The sequence below is a fragment of the Alligator mississippiensis genome, chromosome 2 (genome assembly GCF_030867095.1).
Source record: "Alligator mississippiensis isolate rAllMis1 chromosome 2, rAllMis1, whole genome shotgun sequence".
In the NCBI taxonomy this organism is placed as follows: Eukaryota; Metazoa; Chordata; order Crocodylia; family Alligatoridae; genus Alligator; species Alligator mississippiensis.
In genome coordinates, this window is record NC_081825.1 from 62100986 (window position 1) to 62126203 (window position 25218).

Here is a 25218-nt window from a genome sequence, read left to right on the forward strand (position 1 = left end):
TCAGCATGGGGCTAGCCAACAGGCAGTCCTGGCACTGAAGCATCCTCCCACTTCAGTCAGTCAGTCAGTGTCTACACGTGCACTACTGTGCACAAAAAACTTGTATTTACAAGTATTACCCTGCTGCAGAGTTTATTAGTTACGCGCATCCTAATAGGGGTGCATGTGTAGATGCTGAGATGTTTCCTGTGTAAACAGTCAACTGTGTAGTAAACATCTCATGTAAATGCACCCAGTGTGAGCTGGCTTATGCTTTAGATTTCCTCTGAAAACTCTGTAAAAGTCAGATTGCATGTCTTTTTTACCTAGGTATGTGGAAGAAGAAAGAGAGGTCTCTTCTATCTTTTTCTGTTATGAGCACATCATAAGCAGTCCTTCATGCTGCTAACATCATCTCTCATAGTCTGGATCTTCCTTTTGTATTGACATTGCATCTTACTTGCCACAAGTGAGAGCAGTCCTACTTTCTTGGACTCATGGGGCATGTCCAGATGAGCCCCTATGTGCCTCTTGCTGAATCTCAAAGCAGTTTGAAATGTAGCAAGAGGCACGTTGGGCACAAAATTGTTTCCTGTGCTACATATTTGCAATGTGGGCTCAACATTTTATACCTGGATATCCAGGTATCAAAATAAAACATGGGGGAAAAAAGCAGGGCAGGGCACATTCCCCAACCATGCCCTGAGGTAACCCAGGAGCCGGTTCTCCAGAGAGACACTCTGGTTTCTGGCCAGAGTATCTTCGTGGTGCTCCTGCTGCCCCAGCACGCAGTGCACAAACCCATAGCATGTTAGGGTAAGCAGAAGCACAGGAAGGGTCGGGATCTTTCCGATCCTTTCTTTCACAGGTAAGTAGGGACATGGGGGTGGGGGGATTTATGGGTGTGGGTGGCTGTGGGTAGGTGTGAGCAGTGGCAGGGGCACAGGGGGCTGAGAGGAGTGGTCGGGGGAGATATGTGGCATGTCAGTGGGTGTGTGGAGGGGATCGAGTGGGGACTTCCACATGCCTGCCTCCCCACCCGCCCCCCATGATGCCGGCAGCAGCAGTCAGTGCGGCTGTGGCCCAGCTCCAGGCACAGCTGGCAGCAATGTGGTGCTGTGTGACCCAGGCTCTGTACATGCTGAATGGACCTAGCCTGCTAGTGTATGGCTTTGGATAGGACTGGGAAAGCCATGTGCTAGCAGGCTGGGCCAGGTCCATTCAGCATGTACATAGCCTGGGTCACACAGTGCTGTGATGCTGCCAGCTGTGCCTGCAGCTGGGCCACAGCCCTGTTGGCTGCTGCTGCTGCCAGTGCCTTGGGGGTGGGGCGGGGAGCAGGCATGTGGTAGCCCCTGCTCCAGCCCCTCCATAAAGCATACCATAGGTCCTGACCTGGCCTGGTGCAGTGTAGCCCACTAGCGTGCCTTTGCACAGGAGTGGGAGGCATGGCTCTAAGACACATGGCTCCTGTGCAAAGGCATGCTAGCTGCATGGTTCAGTTTGTCAGGTGGTGGGACATGTTTTCCATGAGGCGCAGGCGGCAATGCATGGTCGTGGCACTGTCTTTACAATGGGCCATGGTGCATCACCACCTTAACCTCATGGAAAATGCACCCTGGTGGCCTGACCTGGCCCAGGCTGGACAGCTAGTGTACCTTTGCACAGGAGCTGTGCATCATGGAGCTGCACCTCTCATTTCTGTGTAAAGGCATGCTATTGTACCGCACTGGGCTGGGTCCCATCAGTGCTTTCTTACCGCACACACTGCGGATCCAGCAGCACTGCCACCAGAGGTAGGACCCAGGCTGGTATGACACCCAGTCTATGAGTGATGCAGGGTCCCAGGTGACAGCTTGAGCAGCCCAGAGCCGCCCAAAGATGCACAGCACCATGCTGAGCCAGGCCAGGCCCATGCGATTTGCCACAAGCAGTGATGGATGCCAGGCAGCTGGGGCCGAGTCATGCTGCCCCATGCCATGGGGGGAAGCTTTGCCAGGAGGGCCCTGAGTGCCCCAATGGGCTGCTGCTGCAGGTAAGCTGTGGGCCATGTGGGGGGAATCTGGGCCCTGAGGGCGGGCCTACAGGGGGACTTTGGTCCCTGTGGGGGGAGTTGTAGCCTCTGCGGAGGAACTATATTCTCAGGGATAATGGCATTTCATTTTAATAGTGAAAGAACACTATTTTGGGTATTTTAATGAGAGAATTTGGGTGTCTTATCAAAGATTTTGCAATTTTTAAATAGGGAACACCAGGATCTCTGCTGATGAGACAAGTGGCGAGTCCCAGGCAGAGGAGCCTGTCTATGGTCAGCACTGGGGACCCAGCTAGAGGGCAGATGAGGTGGCTGACCTCTTGGCCATTTGGGGCCAAGAGGACACATTTGGACATTTCAGAGTGGGCCACCACAAGGAGCACATCTTTTGGGCAATAGCTACCCAGATGGCAGAGCAGGGGCACCCCATCCAGGTCTGGCAAAAGTGCAGCCTTGGGGCCACAAGTCCAAGGGGATGGATGCTGCCACAGGTGGCAGCAGGTCACAGCCAGGCAGCAGCCCACACTACCAGACTGCTGCAGTGGGTAGAGGGGGCAGGGACCACTCCAGGTCATGGCTGCTTCAGCAGTCCAGCTAGCACAAGGAGTAGTGTCCCCAGATACCAAGTAGCTGGGCCTCAGAAGCTCCTGAGGGCAAGTAGCCCTGAGCTGCTCACCAGGGCAGGTTTTTATACTGCTGGGGTCAGCACAGATCCAGGAGGAGATGGGCAGGGTTATTTTGCCCCAAGTGGCACAACTTGCCCTACACCGAAGTGCACATCTGGGCATGTGTGCTGAGGCAAACATCCCTGCTTAAATTCGTGCCACTCCTATTTGAGCTGCTGCAAGCTCATGTGCCTGTGTGTGTGGATGCACCCATGAATTCTAAATTGCCCTCTGAATGCATTACAGTTGCAGGGTCTTTCAATTATTCCTGCTACATTTTTAATAAGTAGTTCAATGGTGCTAGATTCAGAACCATCTCTTACTGTTGTGAATACAAACTGTTTTTTCTGGAACAAGGGTGTCAGATTCATTGCCTATAGACTGGATTTGGCCTGCACAGCCGCCATGTGATGTTGGCTATGGGGTACGTAGAGGTGCTGTTTGGTAGATAAATGCATATACCTTAGTTAGACAAGGTTCCTTGGGTGAATTTGATATCTTTTATTAGACCAACTAATAATAATAATTGGTCTAATAAACGATATCAAATTCACCCAAGGAACCTTGTCTGCCTATGTCCTTAGACCAACACGGCTACAACCTACACCCCTATACCTTAGTTACAAATTTAGCCCATAATTCTAATCCAACACTTTTTATTTGCATTCCATGTGTTATACACTATGATCTCTATGCGACTCACTAGTTATATGAAAGGGTTGGCATTATTCAAAGAAGCTTAAGTGACTTAGGTGCCCAATTCTCATGAATTTACAGTGGAAATCAAACATTTAATTCCCTTAGGCCTCTTGGAAAATGCAAGAAAATGCCAATTAGCTAGTGTTAACACTGACCAACAGGAATCAATTTAGCAAAGTCCATTTATACAAAATCCAGCACTGCTCATAAGGTTACATTCTCCCCAAACGCCTCAAACTCACCTCAGTCAAATCATCCTATGAAGGTCTTGTCTACCTATGGAAATGTTTTCTGAATGGGGTAGGATCTGAATATAAAGAGTAATAACTGTTCTGAAATAGCATGCCATGTAGACATTCTCATTCCCAAATTAATAGAGTCTACTTAAAGAGCTAATCAGGAATAGCTATTACAGAATAGCATATTTCACAGTAGGTAGTATGCTCATTTTCCCATATAGACAGACCATGCCTGGGATATCCATTCCTAATTTCAATTATGATGTGGTTAAAAAGATATCCTGTTCTATTCTGCACAAAACCATGTAAACTATTACATTCATTAAGCGATTAAACCCCTGATCAGCCTTCTTTTGAAATTTTAACGGAAGGGGAAAAGGCTGAAAGGCTAAAGCTATTACTATGTGGAATAGGCTTCTCAGAAACAACTGCAATGAAGGCAACACTAAAAATTTACACAAATATGTTGTACTTTCCCATTACCAAAATGTGCTTCCTAACTTTATAGTTTGGAGATGACAATCAGATTTTTTCCCCTTGAGGCACAAATATACATAGTTTTTCTACTGCTGAGTTCTGAATAGGCATCTGAAATAAGAGCCTCTATTCATGCTCCATTATTGTTCTCTTATGGTGGTAACTTAGAAGGGCACCTAATTTGTCAGCCAGAGGAAAAGCTCTCTGAAGGCTGAAATTCTATACCCCAACCAGAGATGTAGATTTCAGTCCCAGTCATGTACATTTTAGAAGTATCCTGAAAAAGGCAAACCTTTTCAATTTAGTCAACAATTAAACTGTCCTTAACTTTCTACAGCTTCTTGACTGAGCCATTCTATAGATTCCTTTTCATTTATAACTGGCATTGAAATCATATATAGCCTGAGAAGACAGAAATTTTATGGAAACCCTACAGTCAGGAGATGCATAACTCCACAGTGAACTCTTCATTATCCAAAACTTGGTTAACCAACTTCCACATTTCCAAATGTTCCGTATGTCCTACAAGGTCTGGTTGAATGTCTGGTCAATGTAAGAAAAGCTGAAATACTGCAGAGCCTTACTCTATAGACTGAGCTGCACAAGAGAATATGTTAATGGAATGTGAATTTGTGCTACTGCCCTTCAGAGCTAATAAGTTCCAGAGGGAAAATCAGAGCTGGCAAGACTTGAGGAAGGCAGCCAGTTCCCTATAACTAAGGAGGCTGGCCTATGCAGGCTTTGATGTTTGTTCTCAGTGAAAAGACACTTCAAAGTCTGATCTGCCATCAGTCTTAATTATCCATTAATTTTGGGTATTTCTTCAGACCTCTGGATAATCAGGGATGTACTCTTATTCTCCACTGAAGCTATTATTTTTTAAACAATTACAACTTTTTTCTTTAAATGGTGCAAACTTGCAAAGGCAGTAATTAGACTGACAATGCATATTTAGTAATTTAATCTTTAGATGTGCACTAATGCTAATAGGCATCAGACCCATGTTTTGGAAAGCCTACCATGATAATGCATCTTGCAAGCAATATAAAAACACAAAGTTAAATAAACTATTCAAATACCATCATAATCAACTGCTGTGCCACAACCTAAGGCCCTGCTATTGTTCCATAAGTCTCCTTCAGAAAATGTGAAAGAGTGGGTCAAGCTACACAACTAGAAAGTTCATCTACTTCCTATGACTCAAGGAGAAAGCAAATTTAAGAATTGGGAAAAGCATGAGAACAACTGCTCCTGACTATTTATAAAAAATGCTTTTCATAAGTGAAACTGCTCCAGTATGTCTTTCACAAACAAAGCATTTAATTAAAATGAAGTTAGTGTTGGTAAAAGATGCCAAAGTGGCAGCCTTGGAGGCTAAAATCTTGTGTTTCTTTACAATGGGGGCACAACAGTAGACAGAACAAGATTCCCCTCACTCTATCACACTGGTGAGCCTCAATCTGGATTTTCAGGGAGCAACTCTATGGCTGTATACAGACATTTGGAAAGGTTAGGGGGAGGTTAGATTGCATTAAAAATGGCCACCTGATCTCAGTTTACCCAGGTGTGGATCTTACAGTAGTTAGGTGGATCTATATACAAACTGTACAGAAGTTCAGACAGTTGTATCAATCTAAAAATGGCCAGGACAATCTAAGTTAAGTGTACTTCCGAGGTAGTCTAATTTAGCTTGGGTCCAGTGAGACCTATCTAATTGAACTTCTGTACAGTTCCCAGCTCAGCCCCAGGACTGCAAAAGACCAGCCTCTGGCCTCAACCCCAGGGCTACACTTTTCCTACGCCCTCCCCCGAGCCCTCTCCCCCAGACAGAAAGCTCCGCCACTGGAGTAGCCATACCCCCCCACCAAGCCCCACAATCCACAAGTTACTTCTGGTGTCAATTTTATCAGCATTTGCCAATGCTGGGAGCTGAGGAAGTTAGTTTGTATGGGGGAGGGGCAGGAGGAGAGGGAGGGATGGGTGGTAGGTTTGCTGGGGGAGGTTGTTTGTGTGGGGGTGGGGGGTTTGGAGAATAAAAATGGCCCCTCATCTTGGTGGGAATGGGAGAGAGAACTCCCTGATCCTGCCAAACCCTCCCAGACCCCAGCAACTCCCCCCCAGGACTCTGCCTGACCTCAATCTCCTCCATGGACCCCACCTGCCCCCCAGATCCCCTGTGGATCCCACTTGCCCCCTGGAGCCTGCTTGCCCCAAAATCTCCCCAGTAGCCCCCCATCCTGATTTATCTTAGATCAGATGGCTATTTTAAATATGATTTAACCTCCCCCTAATCTTCCAGAATGTCTATATGCAGCCTAAAGGGAAGAAGGCAGCTCACTGGATATGTCTATTCCTTGGTTTCTCAACTGAAACAACTAAGAAATATCATTTGGAGCCATAATTTTAAAAGTATTTTGGTACCTTAGGAATACTGGCAACCAATGGTGTCTAAGTGCCTATATTCTATTGAAATGAAAAGAAGTTAGGTACTCTTTAAAAATATGATAAGCCATCCATGCATATTTACTATTAATACCATTGCAATTTGGTCCTAAGTGCCTGCTATGTGGTTTTCTAGTGAAACGGGCACTTATATATTTGTCACTTGATTGAGACCCTCAACTTTATTTCACATTGGACCTTGAACAGCCATCAAAGATTGGTATGTTACAATCTCCAGCTACAGTATTTGGGCTAGATTTGAACTTCTGACCTTGAGAGAAAAGGCTCTGTATCCCATTACCAATTCCTTAAGCCTTCTAGTCACTGAAAAGCAAACACTTGACTTTTATGGATAGATTTGGTTTCAACTCTGTTTTTTTCCTAATGTTTTGTTCTAGTAAAAAAGTGGTTTATAAACAGTGGGACATTTTGTATTAGAGATTATTAGTGCTAAAAGCAGGTAATACTTCTTATACAAAAACATATGATTACATTTAAGTGATAAGTCCTCAAAGAAGGAATGCCATTTTCAAAGTGAAACCTAGAGAGATAATATGAAGAAGCAGCAACAGATTAGCATTCTTTCCTTTTACCATATGTATACAAGGATTGGATAAAAAAGGTTCCTTTAATCAAGGCTCATTTTCTGAGACTTGGAAACTCCTTCTTTTCACCGCAACACAAAGTCCTCTTCAGTTTCCTTAATATGTGGGATACTCACCTTTTTAAGTGACTGCCCCTCACTCTGATACTTTTTCCCTTTACAGCACCTTGGCTTTACCCCTTCTTTCAGTTCAGTACCACCCCATTGCACCATAACCTTGCTAGCATCTTTAAGACTCCCATTTTTTAAAATCCCATTGTTATATACACAGGCCACAAATATACTCTTGTGTTACATCCTGTATCTACCAGGTATGTAATAGGGCTGTGCAAAATTTCACTGGGTGTTTCATATCTATGCTGTTTTGAGCTCGAAACAGCGAAATCAAAATGAAATGAAATGAAAGGCTTTGAAACAGGTTTGAAATGAAACAAGGGCACCCAAAACATTTTGAAAGTTTTGAAATGTTTGAATTTCAAAGCTGGATTCACTTGCTGCGAAACAGAAAGTAACAAGAGGGAAGGGTAAGAGGGGGGGGAAGGACTGCTCTGATATTGACTGTGTAGCTGGCCAGTGATTGTGATCCTTCCCTGAGGTCCCTTCCAACCCCAGTGCTCTGAGGGAGGAAAGGAAAAACAGCTGTGCCTTAACACACACACACACACACACAGTCACTTATGTCACGAGTTTTGCTTGTCAGCAGCTCGAGGTGCAGTTTCCCAGAAACCCCTGCACCTATATCCTTGAAACCTGGCAGCCTTCATGGCCTCAGCAGGGGCTACCATGCTTGTGGTTTTCGCTCCACTGCACTTTAACACACACACATGACACGAGTTTTGCTTGTCAGCAGCTTGAGGTGCAGTTTTCCAGAAACCCCTGCACCTATCTCCTTGAAACTTGACAGGCTTTGTGGCCTCAGCAGGGGCTACCCTCCCTGCTGTTTTCATTCACATCAGGCAAGAAATGACAAAGCTGTAGATGACAAAGTTATAGGCAGTTTCATGATTCCCCATTATAGCTATGGGCGAAACATCAAAACAGTTTTGATGAAATGAAACAGAGCAGTGCTTCAAAATTAAATGAAACTTGAAACAAAAGTGTCCCATCAAAACGGTGAAACAGAAGTCAAAACAAAATGGTGCCGTTTCACACAGGTCTAGTATGTAATATATTCCTATTACACTTATACACGTCAATGCATATATCAGCTGGAAGTACCAGAATCATGCTTCTGATCACATTGCATCGCAATCCCATGTGGGCATTATTAGCCATACCACAGCATTTAGTCATTTTAAAATAATAATGATATGATCTTAAAAACACATTATAAAATGAATTCATCTAAATGTGCAGGCCAATATTAGCAATGGTACTTGATAAAAAACTGAAATGATGCACTGAAAGCAGAACTGCTGACAACTTCATAATAGCTTAAGCCAACCTCAGTAAGTCAGTGCTGTGATGTGCTTTTTGGATGGAAGTGCTGCCTGTCTTTTTTAAAAAACATGCACTAGAGGGGTAAATTTCAGGGTAATTACTGCTGGTCAGGCAGTTAAGTCTCATCTTCTTATTTCTAACAAAGTCATGGTAACAAATGCTGAGATAGAATTTAAGAAACATTACAGAGTTCTGAATTATACCATTTCATGCTAAAGTAAGATGGGATTTGAAACTTGCAAGAGCCTTTTGGAAAAGTCACTTGTGGCTTCCAAACATAACACCATCTTATTGAGTGTTAATATTACCAAACAGTGTACTCAAGGGAGTGATGGCCAGCAACTCAGGATGCTGTGTTGGCATAGAGGGGTTTGGATATCTTGGTTCTTACTTAAGCAGTTTTGATTTAGTGAAACAGACACTACAGATCTCATCTGATGTTAAAACCACAATTTATAGAAACCAGATTTCTGAAAAAGACAAAAGGGCTGGGTGTTGCTCCTCATTCTGGATGTTGTCAATAAATGTGAGAGAGAAGTGTCTGCAGTGAGGCACTGAATATTAGTGAGACTATGTAACATAGGTAGCATAGCCAGATTTGGAATGGAGTCCTGTGGTCTCATTGCCAGCAGAACTTCTCCCTTGGAAGTCAAAAGCAATTTTTTGCCCGTTTAGATTTTAGGACCTGGCCCTTGAAATTTTGGAATAATTCTTGTTTTCCCTGTCTGAAGAGCCAGTTGAGCTTTCTTTTGTCACTTTAAAATTGCAAAATGTCAAGGGCATCCACTTTCAATAGATGAGTGACATTTTTTTGTTTTTGTTTTGCAAGAACTATTTCTCATGGGATTCAGATTGTTGTTTGGTGCACTTCACAGCATCAATGACATAAACCATTTTAGAACATTTTAAGTTTGCTGCAATCTCCTCCTTGCATCCGCCATCTCCTTTAAACAAGGATCTCGTATTGCTGCAAATATCACTTGGATCTCTGGAACCAACAAAAAAATCTCACAGTGAGAGTGGAAAGCTCTGCTGGTGCTTACTGACTCAACCATAATGAGCAATACAAACAGATGAATAAAAATGTATTCTTGAAAGGAAACTGATTAAGGAACATACCAAATTCATACAGTAAACATATTTATATCTTATAAATAAAATAGGCAAACGCTTATATTTTCAAATTGTTTCTCAAAGATTAGCTAAGAAAAAGTCGGGACTATGTCACTCCCCCCCTCCCCCCCCCCCTAAAAATAATCATTGTAATTTGTATACGTCCTACCTTTCTTTTACGCAATTTCACTTGATTGTCTGCAGGCTCATGAGTGGCCAGATCACCCTGAAAATGTAAACACTGGATGTCTTCCACTGGAGTGACATTTGTAAGATTTTTTTTTTCAGGGCCCATTTGAGGTTCTGTGAGAACACATTCATCCAAGCCCTTATCCATTGGCATGATATGCGAACAAGGAGAAGACTGCACAAGGTAATCCTTGGGTGCAGCTTTTGAGAATGGTTGTCTGCCACTGCCAGAACATGGACCAGGGGAAAGCTTATCCTGTACCACAGTGTTGTCAGTTTTTCCAAGCCCATCTTTAGAAGCATCAGATTTCCTACGCTGTTGTGCAATTACAGCAGTATGAAGCAGCTGTTTCCCAGGCACAGTAATTTCCTTCACATTCAGAGAATGAGAGATGTTTTCTCTTGGTACACCTTCATGTAATACTTCACACAACCCTTTACAATTACAAAGCACCAGGCTTTTCCCAATACTACTGGAAATCTCCTCCTCCTCCATTTTTTCTTGGGAAACGGTGGCATAGTCGAGCTCATTAATGACTTCTATTGTTCCAGACACGTTAGATTCCTTGTTTATTTCCATTTTTGGTACCATCGTTGTTAAGGAGCCAGCTCCTTTTAAACTTTTTTCTTCGTCTTTTGATTTCTGTTCAGTACAAGTGATGTGGTGGTTAATTTTACCCAAACTAAGATTTGAATAATCATCATCTTCATCAGAAACATGGACCAAAGTTTCTGTACTGGCCTCCAGAAAGTGCTCCTCATCTTCATGGTTGTCATTTTCATCCACTTCTTTCGAATTATTGCTAAGCAGCTTTGCTGGGAAGCCAATCAGCTCTCCACTATGACAGCAGTCTGGTAACGAAGCAGATTTTTCTTTTCGGCTAGCACTCAAAACTTCATCTTTTTCCATACTTGCCTGCAAGTTATCAACTACAAGTCCATGACGGCATGCTGTATTATATTCAACAGGAGAAAAAGCCAGTCCCATCCATTGGGTCACATGTTCCTCCCAGCTTCTCTTTCTGATTGCTAGAGACATGTCACAATAGTTCAACAACAGGCTGCGAGATACATTCCATACAGGACCAGAGGAGATGACATGGCTGCAATGTGCTGCTCCAAAATGGGAGAGATTTTCATCATGCTAACATCTGTAAGAAATAAAAATAGAATAAGCTGATTCAAATTCAAAGTAAAAAGGAAGGGTAGGGATAGTTTAAATGAAAATGTAAAAGCAAATTTATAGAGCATGGGATCGAAAGGGAGGAATTTAAAAATATTATTTTGTTTAATAGCTGTAGTAGTATCGTACAAACTTGACATTAAGCATACTTTAACATAACTTTCTTTCTGATTACTCTCCAAAAATCAAGTAAATAAAAATGTTATAAACATGCTTATGAATAGGCAACTGGATCTACAAGCCAGATTTTGACAATAAGTCTCTTCACTATTTCTGTCATGAGATATCCATTTCCATGGATATCAACATTATCAAATCTTGTGACTCCATCACACACAAAATTAGTTTGTGTTAGTTCTTCGTGCAATGAAACCCATAAAGTACAGTTTTCAGGTTGCTGTCTAAAGAGTTGGGTCTGTACCTAAGGATTAGTAAAGGGATGTTTGTACATGTCCTCCTAACCTTGTATCTGGTCAGCTGTGAGAAATGCCAACATTCAAAGAGTTAATGGGTGTTTTTACACATGCTTTGTGGTGGGTGGGAGCACATTTTAACTAGGGTGGCTCCCAGGGACATTTTAACTAGAAAGGCCACTCTAATTAAAATGCCCAAAGCGTCTTGTGCTTTCAGCTTCTTGAATTTCCAAATGATGGCAGGGATGCTTTAACTGAAGCTTGCTAAATGAGCTTTTTTTAAACCACCATTTTGAAACACAGGGATGTTGAATAAATGAGATGCTGCAGCATGCTGCAGCTTTCTGATCATGACACTCCCGCAGACTCCATCTGCGTTCTAATCAGAACGCATTGGAACACATGTATAGGTGCCCAATATGTGTCTTACTCCCGTTACTTTTAAATACAAGTGTGCAGAGAACAGAGAATTTGAGGATTAATTAATAAGTTGAAAAGGTTATACAATAGTTATGTCGCTACATTTTGATTTGCTCAGGTCAGAAAGTATCCCTGCTTAACTTGGTAAGGCTAGTCATATAAGTAATTAATTCCTAATGCAATTAAGGGCCCACAACTGTGCCTTATTTATGGCAGTTTAAAAGTTAATGTTTCAGATATATTTATTGAATCACTTTGACATTTAAATACATAAACCATTAGACAAAAATAAAATACAGATATTTAAATTATGCATTACAAAGAAAGTCAGAACAACAAGTTCTTTATCAAACAATGACCCCCCCCCCCCCCCAAAATAAAAACAAAAAAACCCAACTGGCCTGTAACAAATTACAGGTTCAAGGAGCAGACACTTCTACTTTTCACTCCCTACATAAGAACTGTCAACACTTAGCATGGATCTGCTTATTGATTTCAGCAATAAAGAAGATTAACTACTAAGTTTGTTCTGGGTCATTTCAGTCCACTACAGCAAGTCCTGATTGCCCACTAGGCCTTTAAACTGCCCTGACAAATCACATGCCTGAAGGCATAGAAGTAGGAAGCTTGAAAGAAAAGCAGAATTATGACTGTGCATTTTCATAAATTAAGCCCTTAGTGACTTTTAGAAAAAAGTTGTGGATAATCTGAAATCTTTAACCTCCATTTAGGACAGCCAGCTTTATTTCTCTTTCACATTTTCCAACTCTGTGGAGTTTGTGCTTAAAAAGAAAATATAGTCATAGGAAACAAAATTCCAGGCACAAGTCATTAGAGTGTGGGAGGCTGAGGAAAACGGAAAATAACACAGCACTGGGCCAAAAACAAAAAAACCAAAGAATAACCAAAAAAAATATGACACCCAAAAACCCTTTCACAGGCAAACTTTGGTAGTAAGACAGTGATTCTGCTTCAGGATTCTCCCTTTTCCTATACTAAGTTTTAAAATGCAAAGTAGATTAATTACATAAATGTTCAATGCCTTGAAGTTCTATTTCACATGTACTTCTTATTATGCCTAAGTGTTTATTCCCCCTCCACACCCTGCAAATCTTTAGAGGTTGGAAATAAAGGAAGAGAAGTGTTTAGGTCTGCAACATTTTTATCCAGGGATCCCAAAGCATTTTAGAAACAATTGTGTTAGCATTACAAGATCGCTGCATTTTACTTTGACTAGCACAGATGTGCAATCAAAGGTCAGAAAAGGGTAAGAAGTTTTCCAAGGTCTGTGAAAGAATCAAGGCAAGAACACAGGGATTTTTAGTGTAAAGCACTAGACTGCCCAAATTCCAAGTGATCTCTATACAGGTCCTCCTAAACATTCTTTTGGTAGGCTGTCTAAGGGTTAATAGCTGTGTGTTACTTCCACTACTGTTAAATGGAGTTACATGTGTGCTGAGAGGGGAGAACAGATCTCTTACTGTTTTTCATTTTTGGATGTGGAGGGTTATATTTCATGGGGGATGAAAAACAAATAAATCTCACTTTAGGAACCCTTCTGTTTTACTTGTGATATCACACTAGCTTTGGCTGTCTGCTGGCGAGCAGATGAATGATTAAACAGGAGAATATTGAATGCTTTGCTTGAAATGCAAGACAAATAAATAAATGACAAGGGAACTTACATTGTTCTCTAAAATAAAATAATTGAAGAGCCATCTTCTAACCACATCCATGCTGAAAAAAAATCTTTGGACAAAGATTTTCTTCTTGTAAAATGAATGATTAACTGGACCTACTGAAAGACTGACCATGTCAACTGTAAATGTATATGGTTATTATAATCATGTTTTGCTCTTAGTTTGAAAAGTATTCTCCTCTCACCTACTAAAAAGTGACATGAGAAAAACTTTTCTCTGACTTTTGGGAGGAGCAGCAGTAGTGCAGCAAGGGGTGTGCTTAGAGGGAGCACAAGAATGGCAGCCACCATCACTGCTGCTCTAGCCACTGCTGCTGCAGCCAGCACAGTCTGGCCTGGCCCCTGCCACTGCCTCTGCCGCCTCTGCCATTCAGGGCGAAGACCCTGTTTGTTATATTTTTGAAGAGCAGAATGAAATTTGCCAACATGATCAGTAGTTACTCAGAGAATTTTCTTCCTCCCCACTCTCCATGTTCTCTTTTCAGACAGGGACCTGCGAGCTCAGTGGAAGCCCAATTACCCCTTGTGGTAATGGTCTGGATTGTCCACCAAAATATGGCCCATAAGAAAATGATTTCCTCTCTAGTCCTCTGACAGCTGTTAGGGGAACAGTCCTTCCTTTTCTTTTATTCTATTCTTCTACTCTATTCAGAAGCCATTATTTCCTACTATATCCCACCCAACATTTCAGAGGAGGACTTCTTGCTTCTAAACCTTTGAATATGATTTTCGGTAGGGCTATGCAAAACACCATCATTTAGTTTTGAAGTCCATTTCACCATTTTGAAGGGACAGTGTTTTGTTTCATCATTTTGTTTTGTTTTGAAGCACTGTCCCATTTCATTTAGTTGAAACTGTTTTGCTGTTTCAACACGGTTCGACATTTCACCCGTAGGCTATAATGGGGAATCATGAAAATGCCTACAACTTTGTCATTGCTTGCCTGATTTGGATGAAAATTACAGGGATGGTAGCCCCTTTCAAGGACATGAATCCTGCCAAGTTTCAAGGAGATAGATGTAGAGGTTTCTGGGAAACTGCACCACAAACTGTTCAAAACACAACCCCTGACACCTGCTAGCAGTGGCAGCCTCCTCTTATCCGGCACACAAATCTGGGGGTCCGCATACCTGGGAGAGCTTTGGGGCTGTGTCAGACTCCTTCCAGGAGTGCAGGCCTCTGGATCTGTGTGCTGGATGAGGGGAGGCTGCTGCCGCCACCTGGGACTGGCACTGAAGCCAAGTAAGCCTGCCTTTGAAATACGAAATGTTTTGTAACTTTCAAAATGTTTTGACTGTCCTTGTTTTGTTTCAAAGCTGTTTTGAAACCCTTTGTTTCATTTTGATTTTACTGTTTTGAGTTCAAAACGCATCGAAACATCTTCAAAACGAAACACCTGGCAAAATTTTGCACAGCCCTGATTCTCAGCTCCTCACTCATCTTTGAAGAGTGACCTTTCATTTCCATAACCACCCCTTTTCTTCCAATCTCCCCTGCTGCTTAAAGAAGACTCTTTATTCTGTTAATGTAAATATTTAAAATGCTTTAGTTGCAAGAGTACTGGAGTCCTCTTTTCTGTGAGGGGAGCTTCTTTCTTAATCTCTTTTGCTCAACCTTGGTTCCCTGACTAGGAAGAGAAAAACTTTCCATTGTCCCTTTTTACAATGATCACCACCACCACCAAAATAGACCCATATTTCCGCTGCTTGCAGCTTTCCCATGAAGCAAGAGAAAAAATATTAAATTCAGCTCATTTCCAGTTCTGATGCCTGGATTAGTTTTGTAAGACATCCATGGTCACTAACAAACATCAGGCCTTCATGTTATTTATGGTTATGAGAGAACCGAATCCAGACTCTCTTTTCCAAAGATGCTTATTCCTATCACTTAAACTAAGGGAGAATCTCTGTTTGCTATCATCAAATAGGACCAGTTTTAGTGAGGGAAGTCAACTAAGCTTTTAAGGCACTGACTGTTAGGAAAAGGAAGAGAAAGAATGCAAGAATTCTTGTTGCTTTATCTGAGCACCTCCGTGGAATTTATCAGACTTGTCAGTTTTGGAGGTCCTTCAAAGGGTAAAGGAAATGTCAGCAAAATACACTGACTAGTACGGCTGATTTAAATTTAAGCTTCATTTGGACATATGGTTGTGTGTGTGTAAGTACATGCATGTGTGTGTGTGTGGAAAGTGTCAATTTTAATTGATTTCTTAATTTTTTTTGTCAGAAAACTTAGTATCTGAAAAACTGAAAACTTCAACAACATGTTCATCTTTTGGGTATGAGTAGTTCATAGCCAAACATCACCAAAATTAAACAATTACATTTTTTTACATTTTTCAAGAACTCTAAATTAGATTTTTTATCTCTCATTTTTTTTTTTTTGCAGAAAAAAAATTCTTTTTGCTATGTAACTCTAGTGATTATTTTGGTAAATTTCATTCTGCTCCTCTCGTACGTCAGAAGAATTTTTTTTTCAGTTATCACTTTTTAGTAGGTGGGAACACTTTTCAAGTTGAGATTGAAGTATGGATGTATCTTTACAATTGCCTTTTAGTATGTCCAGCTAATCTTTCATATTGCTAGGAGAAAATCTTTGTCCAAACATTCATTAAGCATGGAGGTGTTTGGAGGATGGCTCTTAATTATTTTCTTTTGTAGGCAACATGACAAAGAGAATGGAAATATACAATAAGGAACAATATTCAGTACAAATGCTTGAAAGATATAACTTAAGAATATGAAGAGTTTTGTTATTTTGGATAATTGAACAAGTGCATCTTATTTTAAACTGTATTTGAAATAAAAAAACCCAAAACAACCCAACTCACCACAACATGTAATTTTGTTACGCAGGTTTGATCTAAAGACTAATGGAACTGCTAGACAGTTACTTGGTATCAAGTAAAGTATGGAGTGTACAGTATAATAAGATGAGGTGGTAGCAAATGCTGTAGTTACATTGCCTAACACTTTACATTGTAAAGGATTCTTGTGACCTTTTTCTGAGAAACTCAAAACACTTCAGTTGCTCCTAGCTGAGCTTTGAAATGCAGGTTAGAGAAGTAACAATTAAGTTACAAATTTAAAATTGCTAGTTTGCCTCTCAAGAAAAATTAGACAGCTTGCAAAAATAATAATTGAACCAACCATGTTAAAAGAGCTAAGGCCGTCTCTGAAAGCAGTGTATATTATACTGGGAATACCTGGAAGCTACCAGACAGCTGAAGTGGAAGTGAGGAAGGGAAAAAAAGAAGCCTGGGTTAGGTTCCCTGCCCATCTGACACCTTCCCCCTACCTGACCTGGTTCATAGCCTTTAGCATCCTGGTCCTGACATGACACAAGGCAGAAAATTCTCCTTGATCCTGGGATCTGGTAAAGGAAGAGACAGCCTTTCTTGCCTATCCTAAGTCTTCTGAAATGTGTCATGTCACATCCTACCCTCTTCTTCTGCATGCCCTGTTCTCCTATATAAGCACAACACTGGCTGGATGCCCTCCAGAGAATGAGCTAGACTGGGCTGCCCCTGCCTACTCTTAGAATTTTGCATGAGCTCGGCGGAGGGGAGTGGCTCTTTAATTAGAGTGGCTCTGAGAGCCTCTCTAAATAAAGCACCACAGCATCTTGTGTATAAGTGTCTACATGCTTCAAAATGGCAGTGGGAGCACTTGTATTAAAGTTCATTGAACACGATTTAGCTCAAGCACTGCCACCACCATTCTAAAGCACGGGGATGCTCATACACGAGACATGGGAGGCTGCAGGAGTGCAGTGATTATCAAGCTCCAGCAGACTCGATTAATTGAGTCTGATCTGATGGGCTGTAATTACAGCACATGGGAGCAGTCTCCACACTTGTGTACAGGCACCCAATGTGATGTCAGGAAGCCAGCAGCTACCACCACCTTTAAGGTATGTACTGCCAATTTTTGGTTCAAATGAAGAGACTTTAAATAATAAAGAATGTGAATTACTTAATTGGCTCACCAAAGGTAAAGATAGACAAAGCAGTACAAGTAAAAGATCAATTCAGCAGCTACTCCAAACGTACAGTTAATTCATTTCTTGCTAAGACTAAGCGGGAGACAAACATTTTGTGTAATGGGATAGCATAAAGATTAGGCTGTGGTCTCATATATTTATAAAAGGTGAAAAACTACATCATTAAACTACTCAGAGATAAGATACACACACAGAGGAGAGCAACAAAAAGGGCTTAATTATTTCTATTTAGTCCTAATTTGAGTGTGATCCAAGCCAGCAAATATTGTTTAAAGAAGTATAAGCAAATGGGACCTGTGCCCTATAAATTCACGTCACACACAAGGTAGCCAAGTTACACAGCTATCTTTCTAGTTTGGCTTTTCACCCTTCAGCAGAAGACATACAGTGTTTACAGCCACTAGCCGCACCTGCTCTATGTTCACACAACTTTAAGCTGTCTAAACAAAGACCAAGAGTGGCACATACAGCTGTTCACCACTCCCAAGAGCCATGTGAGGAACCTGATGCAAGTAACTTGGGGTGTGTGGGAGGGGCAGGTGGGATCAGTAGGGCTAGCAAGTCCATAGGGTGGGGTTGCTGGGTCATGAGGGGGGTTGCCCAATTGGGGGGCGAGAAGTTGGTGGGGGCTAAAAATAATCCAGTTAGGGTCAGAGGGGTGGGAATAGTGCAGCCCTGGGGCTGGGGCAAGCAGCTGGGCTTTCTGAACCCCAGGACTGAGCTGTGAATGTGTGCAGGTATTCAGAATATCATAGATTTCATAGACATTAGGGCTGGAAGGGACCTCGGAAGATCGGAGTCCAGCCCCCTGCCCAAGGGGCAGGAAGTCAGCAGGGATCATAGGATCCCAGCAAGATAAACAGCCAAATGTCTCTTGAAGGCATTCAAAGTAGGTGCTTGAACCACCTTCGACGGCAGTCTATTCCAAACCTTGGGGGCTCAGAGAGTAAAGAAGTTCTTCCTTATGTCCAGCCTGAAACGGTCATGGAGGAGTTTGTGACTGTTTGACCCTGTCGTCCCTTGGGGAACTCTGGTGAACAGACGTTCCCCATGATTGGATTAACCCTTTACTATATTGGACTAGCTCTTTCTTGATCTAAGATAGTGCACCTCCTGAGGTGAACTAACTTGGATTGGGCACACCATTTTGGGGGCAATTTAAGCCGTTTCCACACCTGCACAATTGGGCATTTAGATGGACCTAATCCTGGTTAGGTAAATCTAAATGTAATGCCTGTACATACTGTTAACTATTTCAGTGACTTTACAGGAAACTATGAAATAGAAGTTTCTTTATAAATAGCTCAGCACTTAATTCATTCCCTAGTACCTTTCTCAGCTAGCTACTCTAAGAGTTCCCTCTGTGGACTTGCAGTCCACTCCTCATTTCTGAGACATACCCAGCATTTTAAATACCTGGTGTAGATATCTTGGCATTCTAAAGTGTGATATCCTGGCACAAGAATATAAAGTGAAGCAGTGTTTCTCAACCATTTTAGAATCAAAGTACCCCTTCTTAGACTCAAAGCACCCCTTGGAAAATGCCAGCTCTTAGCTTTCTCTCTTTTTCTTTTTTTTTGACTATGAAAAAATACTAGAAATGTTTACTGATGTGAAGAATGCAGAAAGACCACAAGAGATCACAGTGTTTTAACACAATAGATTCCTGTTTGAAATCTTGGGGTTTACCTTATAAATCATATTTGCACACTTAATGGTGCTAACATTATGCGGCACCCCACAACACCCTTGAAAGAACCTCAAAGCACCCCAGGGTGCCACAGCACCCTGACTGATAGTCAACAAGGTAAAGTACAGATGAACCCCAGATCAATTTGGATTCCTTTGCATTTATTTACCATCTATTGGCAAAAGAGTGTGTTATAGGGTGTGATATTAAACAGTTATATTTTTTCTTTCATACAAGACTGTTTAAAAAAAAAGTTGACTTTATACTTGAATCTAGGAAAGATGGAAGACATTTCTAAGATAATACTTTCTTGAGTAGGAAACCAGAATAAAGCTTACACTGCCATGGTCAATTTAATACTAGGCTTCGTGATGTGCTTGTGAGCATCTATGAAACTATATACATGTATGCGTGCATCAATAGTATAGCCTTTTCAATGCAGAAAAACACACAATGCTATTATCTTTGCTTGTGATATGATTTTTTTTGAGAAAATCTTTTCTGCAATCTTCAATTTATTAGCATGCACAACTAGCAGCATTTATTTTTTCAGGAATTATAAACAAGAACTTATGGGAGAGGCAACGATTTCTTGGGCAAGGATATCTTTCATTGAACCAACTGCATAGTTGGGATAAAGTTAGATAAGCTTTCATATGCAAGACACTCTTCAGGTGATCAGAAATAAAGAGCAAATATAATATTGTCAGTACAGATGACAGAAGAATATACCTACTAGAGCTAACCCCACAATGTCAGTATCAAAACTGGTAGATAAAAATAAAACACAAATTGCTGTAACATCCTGGTGATATACCCTCCAAATTCCTGACCAACATTTTGGAACAATCAAAGAAGTAATCTCACCAGACAATCTATTTTGAGATAGTTCTTTGAGACCACGGATCCTGGAAATGCACTTTGCAGATTAAATCATTGGTACACATATAGGTAGCAGATGTTAATAATAAAAAATATTTTATAGGTCATTATAGTATCTCAGTAACTTGGGATGTCCCCTTTCTACACGCACGCAAGCATATGGACAGCCATGGCATAGGCAAAGCCCCTCACCACTGTAATACTACAAAAGCCCCCCAACTCCCTATCAGTGGCCTTGCAAGCCAGATCCAAACCACAAGCCTACAGAGTTGGAGGACTTTGTTGATATTCCAGCAGCAGGAGGCTTTGCCTGTGCTGGTGTGGGGCTGCGCAGGAAGGACTGCAGTAATTTGGAGGTGCAAGCTAATCTGATATATACCAAATTCAAACCAATATAAGTGTGTCCAAAGTTATGACTAGTGAAATTCTGTATATAAACTAGAACTGAATCTCATCAGGAAGCTGAAGGAACAAAAATCCAATACATACTTTTTACTCAACGTAAGAAATTTTCCATGCATTTTATTTTTGTCTATAAAGAAAAAAAAACCCTCTTTATATAAATGCTGATGGATATAAACAATGTATGGTAGTGTAGAAGTGATAATGTGGCCACGATGGTTATGTATCCAAGTCCATAATTTCTAACAGAAATTCTACTGCAAGATAGCATTTTCTAAGAGAGTTCAAATAAAAACTCAATGAATTCATGAGACCATGTGTTAGAAGTCATTAGCTTCACCCTTCCAATTTTGGAAGGATGTCCTTTTTCTTGTGGGGATCAATTTCATCATTCTCACTGGAAGTCATTATGTATCCCCCTTTATACACGCTGACATATATCAGAATATACTCGTTACATTTCACTTGCTGTCAGTGAAAAAAAACCCATGATGCTTATGACTTTAATCTCTTTATAAAGAAGATGCTTAGTACACTATAAAAATAAGTCTAAGCATGAGATGGTGCTCTAGCATGAAGACTCCATAAACTAGAGGCATCAAACTATGAAGTGAGATTTCCAAGAGCTTCATGGAGACAGACCAAAAGTCCAATTGGTCCAAATATTATTGGTTTTCAAGGTATGAATCCAAACTTTGTCAATGCTTCTACATTTGTATTAAGAAAATGTCAATGTTATTTAATTACTAATTCTAATAATATGTAAACAAATAGTTTCTGATGCACAGGTTTGATTTAAGCCCTTTGGGTTGCCTGATAGTCTATATACCAATAAAAATCGTTTCAAAATAAAGTCATATAAAATAAATGCATAAATGACCGTCTTTGAAGTACCTTAGATAGTTAACTGGGTGACTTTCCAAGTAATAAATTATCAGTGTAAACAGAGTGTCATAAATGTTATGGAGTAACAGTGATATTTTAAAATTATGGTCATTCTGTAACCCCCACCCCCAAACAAACAAACAAACCCACCAATGTGCTTAATCCTGTGCCCACTGAACTTCATGACACTATTGCCATTGATTTCCATAGCAGAGCACAATACAGTCCAAGAATAAATTTGATACTAACACGCAATAGTAGAGTCTTATTTATCTGACAATCTTTTTTTCCCTAACCTTGACAGACACTGTTTCAAAAAGTGTGCCTCCACTCAGATACTACCACAGATAAATAATTTATTCAGAAAGAAAAACAAAAAGTAAAAGTATAAAGCATTGAGCTAGTCTCAATTTTCTTTCACTGTTTTCTTGTTTATGAAAATACCCCCTCCCACCCCACTTTAGTCAAATGTTAGTATCCCATGGGAAATATGATTTCTGCCCTAAACCACTGATTTTCTGTCAGGAAAAGAGAAATGATGGAAGCCCAAATGGAATGCTCTTACTAAGACAAAGTGAAATGGAGAAGAGCCTTTTAGGCAGCTACTTGCCACACCAAAAAAAAAAAAAAGTAAAGTGTTCATATTTACTGCCCCAAATCTCAACATTTTCATCATGATGGAAATTCCATTTCCCAGCTAGAGTAATAGGGAGCTGTTTTCAAGCAACAGGTGGCCTTCTTGTTGAAACCAATTTAATTTTGCTAGACTATTTCTGAAGCCTATGAGATTCCAGTTTTCAATAGAAGTGACAGAGAGTGGCAATTTAAAGAACAGTGCTATCACTATTTTGTGATAGAAAATTGAGCCACCCCTGACAATGGCTGTCAGTAACAATTCCTTCTGCTAAACTGGTTTTGAAAATGGTTTAAACTGCAAGTGTAGACAGGACAAAACTGTTTTTGACACCATTACAGAAATGTGACTAGGAGATGACTGAATAAGGTTTCAATTACTTGCTATATATAAAGTACTGAAAATTATTTTAACTCATCCACATTAGCAGCTAAACTCTTTTTTTCAGACTCAATTTAGTTGGGCCGATTGCTGAAAACTTATGTCAGCAATAGGTCTATTTTATAGAAGAGATAAGATTTAAGGGGGACAGGTAGAGTTTGCTGTAAGCCTGCTAGGAATTCCCATCTGGGTACAACTGAAAAGATTTTGAGAGGGATCTAGGCAAGTGCCTCTGGAGATTAACTGAAAATGCTAATAAAATAAATCACTGGATCAGCAGCTGTACCATGCAGTCTGATGGGATTAGGTAGCAATGAAGAATTTATATTATGTACTGAATAATTTGCCAGTGCACATGCCATGTAGAAGGACTTAATCACCACTTTCATCATTTCTGCAAATAGTCTGATGCAACTGGGAAAAAATAAGTCTGCATCAGAACTAAAATTCATAATTCAATTTTTCCTGAAGGACAGAAGTTTGGAATCTAAGCAAAAATGTAAAAAAAATAAATAAATTACATTTTGGTTTTCTCAGTCAAAACTGACAATGTCATCCAAACCTCCCAGAGTCCCAGGCACCTTACTTCCAGCTCCACTCCACACAGTTCAGAATCTGAGCACTCTGGAAGTCCTTAATCAAGCTAAAGCTCTCTGGGTTTGCCAGGCTCCATGCTTGGTGGCGGTGCAGCAGGTGGGCTAATCTAGAAAGCTTTTTTCCTTTTTCTCCCCCCACCCCCCTAAATACTGACTTCCCTGGGGAATGTAAATTACAGATTTTGACCATCCCTACTCATGGCGAACTGTGACTGAAAAAACATGCTGCAGAACGCTGCTTTACATGGATTTTCCTGAGAGCTGATGGCTTGATATCTAGCCACACAATGTACTAGTTTACATGGGAGGTTATAAAAGGCCAGGCCACTATGCGCCAGTGTGGGAGAGAGTTTCCTAGGCAACTGCAATGCTAGGATAGCCAATGGGTGCTTCTGTGACAACTGTGCAAGAGCAGGTAACCTGTGAAGTCTTTCTCCACTTTTTGTTAGCCTCATATATTCTGATTCTATTCCTTCATGTTTCAATTATTTTTCTTATTAATGCTATTTCTTTCTTGTTTAGTATTTTCACAACTCCTTGCCCATTAAATGGCTAAAAAATCCATCAGTGAACTGATGAAGGAGTAAGCAACTCAGGCTATGTGATGTTCCATTGGAATAGGAGTGCCTTCTTGGCCAACCGGAGATGATAGAAATCATTGCTTTCAGATATTGCTATGTGAGGGTGGCACTGAGGCATTCACCAATGTGCATGTGTTCATTTGTTGACTGTATTTAGTCACTAATAGTACTAGGGAGAGTATTCATTGGATTCAATAAATTAAGGTTGCAGTGAAAGGTATATCGTTTCCAATCACCACTTTGGTGCATTCCTAGTATTTATCTGGGGCAATATAGGAATAAAGCACCCTGCATTTGGCAGGGTGTTGGACTCTATGACCCTTGAGTCACTTGAGGTCCCTTCCAATCCTTGAGGTCTCTTCAGGAAGTCCTTAAGTAATTTTACCCCATTACTGTGAATCACTATCACCTCTCTTAAGCAAGACAGCCCTACTGTATGTCTCTCAATGTCAGATACTGTAGAGAGGCTGAGAAAGATAAAAATGGAGCTCTACCCTCCAGCCACTGAAAACAGAAGAACATCAGTTAGTGCCACTTAAATTGATTCCAGGCCATGTCCAGACTGACACAGATCAAGCACCTTAGCTTAAAAAAGTTGAGTTTGTTGGTAGCTTTTGTTTGGATCCTCTGTGGCATGTTCAGGAATGGAAGTTTTGATGCTGGAAGCAATTGGCAAGAACCAATGTATCCAAGGCAGTTTTGAGTGCCATTTGCATTATAATAGCGTGTTTGAAGGAGGTCAAAAGAAGGACAATCCCAAAGATGTTTGCAGAACACTATGAATTTGTTATTACATGCTATGGTTATAATATAGTTTAGATTACTTTGATACAGCTTGCAGTTTATTGTTTAATCTTCAATAAGTAATAAACCTTATTGCTTTTTTCTTATTGGCTTTCCCAAGAAGAAGAATATTCCTCAATAATCCTTTACTCCTTCATAAACTGTCATTTGTTAAACAAACCATTTCACTTCCTTTCTGACTCCTCCTATTGGCTCACCCCTGACCATAGCAATGTTTGGATCACATTCCAAATTTCCTGAAAATTCAGGGATCTTTAGAATTGGAGATTTTTTCTGACCTAGCATAAAAGATGATTTGCTTTATGGTATTACCTAAAGGCTCCCATTAAGAATTAGGTCCTGTTTTGCCAAGAGATAGCCCTGCCAAAAGATAGCCTTTGTCCTGAAATGCTACATAGACAGGACAAACAGTGTGAGGAGTAACAAGAGATGTGAAGAAAGTAATCGGGGTCATCTACAAAGTTCACATTGTAACACATGCTTTCCCAAAGTTTAAAGTTATCTTGGATATAGTTTGGTCTATATCTTGATATAAGATATAATAATATAGTGACATGACAAAACATCCCACAGTAGAACAAAAGATGAATATTAAGAGCAATGAACGAACAGTCCATTAAAATATTATCAGGTTTTAAAACAGATACATATTGCCTACGGCATTATTACTGTGTTTATGCTCAGTGGTTGGTGCACAATCTGCCAAATGTAAAACAATATACATTTTAAGTTCAATCTAAGAGGTTTTTTTGTTCAAGAAAAGC

At 40.7% G+C, this 25218-nt stretch overlaps 1 protein-coding gene across 2 annotated transcripts in view; it reads right to left on the reverse strand.

The window, feature by feature from the left end:
- The window catches only part of DLC1 (DLC1 Rho GTPase activating protein), a 426468-nt gene that overhangs the window by 398050 nt on the left and 3200 nt on the right, over nucleotides 1-25218 (reverse strand). For both annotated transcript variants that reach the window (XM_019481280.2, XM_019481279.2), the window contains exon 2: nucleotides 9863-11033. In XM_019481280.2, coding sequence (XP_019336825.1) covers nucleotides 9863-10921 — 1059 coding nt within the window. In that variant the 5' untranslated portion in view covers nucleotides 10922-11033. The remainder of the gene's footprint in view (nucleotides 1-9862; nucleotides 11034-25218) is intronic.